The sequence below is a fragment of the Microcebus murinus genome, chromosome 5 (genome assembly GCF_040939455.1).
Source record: "Microcebus murinus isolate Inina chromosome 5, M.murinus_Inina_mat1.0, whole genome shotgun sequence".
NCBI lineage: Eukaryota > Metazoa > Chordata > Mammalia > Primates > Cheirogaleidae > Microcebus > Microcebus murinus.
In genome coordinates, this window is record NC_134108.1 from 95,826,231 (window position 1) to 95,829,502 (window position 3,272).

Below are 3,272 nucleotides of genomic sequence, written 5' to 3' on the forward strand. Positions count from 1 at the left end.
TATCGCACAGCAAATACCTGGGAATGGAATTGCAAAGTCATAGGGCAACTCCATGTTAAACATATTGAGGAACTGCCAAACCTTTTTCTAAAGTGGCTGCATCATTTTACATTCCTATCAGCAATAGATGAGGATTCCAATTTTTCCTTGTCAACACTCATTTTTTGGTCAACACCTTGACAAGATCCTTGTCAACACTAATTTTTGTCTTTTTTTTATTAGCGCCATCTTAGTGGGTGATGATACTTCACATATATTTCTATCAAAGCTTTCATGCTACATATTTAGTTCATTCAACTTATGAAGGAATTTGAATGAAAAAACTGCAAAGCCAGTTTTTATTACTACAACAATCAGCCGCATGTATTTGCTTTCTCCAAAATTAAAATCTCTCATTCATTTTCAATTCTAATAGATATTTTCATTTTCACAAAAACCATGTCTCTTTTTTGGCTCAATTTCTATGTGATAAAGATAGCTGGAGTAGAGAGAGAAGAAATGGGCCTCATTATAACTTTGTAGTCTGAAAGAAATGTCACCATTACTTTCAGCACTTATTACTGATACTCTCTTTACTATGATCTTATGGATTCCCCTGCAGAAGTCACCATGCACTCCTTCGTGGTAACCTGAGAATGAAAGAAGCAAGGTAATGAAAACATGACATCATTCCCATCCCACCATAGAATATACCTAAGACTGAACGCTAACACCAAGCTACACCCTCAATAGAAGTATTTATCAAAATAAAGAAAAAACAGAACCATACAATGTTGCCTTGAATAAATAAGGTTTTGTAGATCCATTATTTCAAATTCCTTTTATTTGGCACTGCAGAGCTGTTTGCATATCAATATAATTAAGATTTGACATGGATAAGGGGTGTGCACGTTATTGGAGGTGTTCTGTTTTGTTTTTTAGGATTAAGAGTAACTATTAAAGAGATTGGGGGGTCAGGGGGTGGAGAAGCCAGCAGGAGTCTCAGTCCTCTGGACCTTTCTTATTCCAGGGTTTCTTCACCACCCCAACTCGTACCCTAAGGCAGGTACGCCTACTCACTAAGCAGTCGCAGTTTCAATGCGTACCTAGCAAATCCAGATTGACAGGACCATGGACCAATCGCAGAGCTAGATTTCCTTTCCCAGTCTAATAATGGCTGTTGTCCTGGAGATTTAGTTGGGGGTGGGGCACAAGGTTGTAAGGGGTGGGGCAAGAGGAAGAGCGTTAGAAAACACCACCCACCCAGCCTCCCAGCAGCCAACCGGTTCTTCAGCATTGGGATCTAAGTGTCATCTTATGCCTTTATAATATCAAGATGTCTCTTTCTAAAAAGTTGACTTTGGACAAACTGGATGTTAAAGGGAAGCGAGTCGTCATGAGGGTAGACTTCAATGTTCCCATGAACAAGAAAGAGATCACAAACAACCAAAGAATCAAAGCTTCCATCCCAAGTATCAAGTACTGCCTGGATAATGGAGCAAAGTCAGTAGTTCTTATGAGTCATCTAGGCAGGCCTGATGGTGTTCCCATGCCTGACAAATACTCCTTAGAACCTGTTGCTGCTGAGCTCAAATCTTTACTGGGCAAAGAAGTTCTATTCCTGAAGGATTGTGTAGGCCCAGAAGTGGAGAAAGCCTGTGCCAACCCAGCTGCTGGTTCAGTCATCCTGCTGGAGAACCTGCGCTTTCACGTGGAGGAAGAAGGAAAGGGACAAGATCCTTCTGGAAAGAAGCTTAAAGCTGAGCCAAATCAAATAGAAGCCTTCAGAGCATCACTCTCCAAACTAGGGGATGTCTATGTCAATGATGCTTTTGGCACTGCTCACAGAGCTCACAGTTCTATGGTGGGAGTGAATCTTCCCCAGAAGGCATCCGGATTCCTGATGAAGAAGGAGCTGGAATACTTTGCCAAAGCCTTGGAAAACCCAGAGAAACCCTTTCTGGCTATACTTGGTGGAGCCAAAGTGGCAGACAAGATCCAACTCATCAAAAATATGCTGGACAAGGTCAATGAAATGATTATTGGTGGTGGAATGGCTTTTACCTTCCTTAAGGTACTCAACAACATGGAGATTGGTGCTTCCCTGTTTGATGAAGAGGGAGCTAAGATTGTCAAAGATATCATGGCCAAAGCAACTAAGAATGGTGTAACTATTACTTTTCCTGTTGACTTTGTCACTGCTGACAAGTTTGACGAGAAAGCTCAGGTTGGGCAAGCCACTGTAGCATCTGGCATACCTTCCGGCTGGATGGCTTTAGACTGTGGTCCTGAGAGCAACAAGAAGCATGCTGAAATCGTGGCCCGAGCAAAGCTAATTGTTTGGAATGGACCTTTAGGAGTATTCGAATGGGATAACTTTTCTAAGGGAACCAAATCCCTCATGGATGAAATTGTGAAAGCCACTTCCAAGGGCTGCGTCACCATTATAGGAGGCGGAGACACTGCAACTTGCTGTGCCAAATGGAATACTGAAGACAAAGTCAGCCATGTGAGCACTGGAGGCGGTGCCAGTCTAGAGCTTCTGGAAGGCAAAGTCCTTCCTGGAGTAGAAGCCCTGAGCAACGTGTAGTTGAAAGACTATTACATCCTCCTGTTTCCTGTCCACAGCGTTTAGGTCAGCTTAATACTTGTACATCTCAACTTGACTTTTGTTAAAAACTACCCCTAGATCAAGACCCTGGTAATGGACAGGCAGTGGGCCATCAGCAACTCTTAACATCAGCACTGCAATTCAACTCATTTTAGTTCGGTCATGCATCTGCCAATTCTTTCCAAGATCTCATCTGAACTTCATTGCTCTTTGTAGGGAGGACATATTCTTAAGTTGCCTATTAAAGAAAGTGAGTAGAATAAGCTGAATCTCTCTTTTTATGGTAGCCTATCTTTGTTATGGTTTCACTTTTTGAAACATAGAAACAAGACAAAACCCAAGTTGTTGGGACAAGGTTGGGTAAAAGTTGACAAACTGTTAAACAATAAAAGTGCCCATGGCCGGGCGAGGTGGCTCACGCCTGTAATCCTAGCACTCTGGGAGGCCGAGGCGGGAGGATCTATGGAGATCAGGAGTTCGAAACCACCCTGAGCAAGAGCGAGACCTTGTCTCTACTCTAAATAGAAAGAAATTAATTGGCCAACTATTATATATAGAAAAAATTAGCCGAGCATGGTGGTGAATGCCTGCAGTCCCAGCTACCTGGGAGGCTGAGGCAGCAGGATTGCTTGAGCCCAGGAGTTTGAGGTTGCTGTGAGCTAGGCTGATGCCATAGCACTCG

The 3,272-nt window shown here is 42.8% G+C and overlaps 1 protein-coding gene across 1 annotated transcript; it reads left to right on the top strand.

Annotated features, from left to right (window-relative positions):
* Window positions 1-1,180: 1,180 nt before the first annotated feature.
* On the top strand, window positions 1,181-2,853 carry PGK2 (phosphoglycerate kinase 2). Its single transcript, XM_012760895.2, has one exon. The coding sequence runs from the start codon at window positions 1,316-1,318 to the stop codon at window positions 2,567-2,569; it is 1,254 nt and encodes a 417-aa protein (XP_012616349.1). The 5' UTR covers window positions 1,181-1,315; the 3' UTR covers window positions 2,570-2,853.
* The last annotated feature ends 419 nt before the right edge of the window (window positions 2,854-3,272 follow it).

Bases quoted from the DNA above. Each gene is read 5' to 3' on its own strand.
- PGK2 (XM_012760895.2), top strand. From the start codon at position 1,316: ATGTCTCTTTCTAAAAAGTTGACTTTGGACAAACTGGATGTTAAAGGG.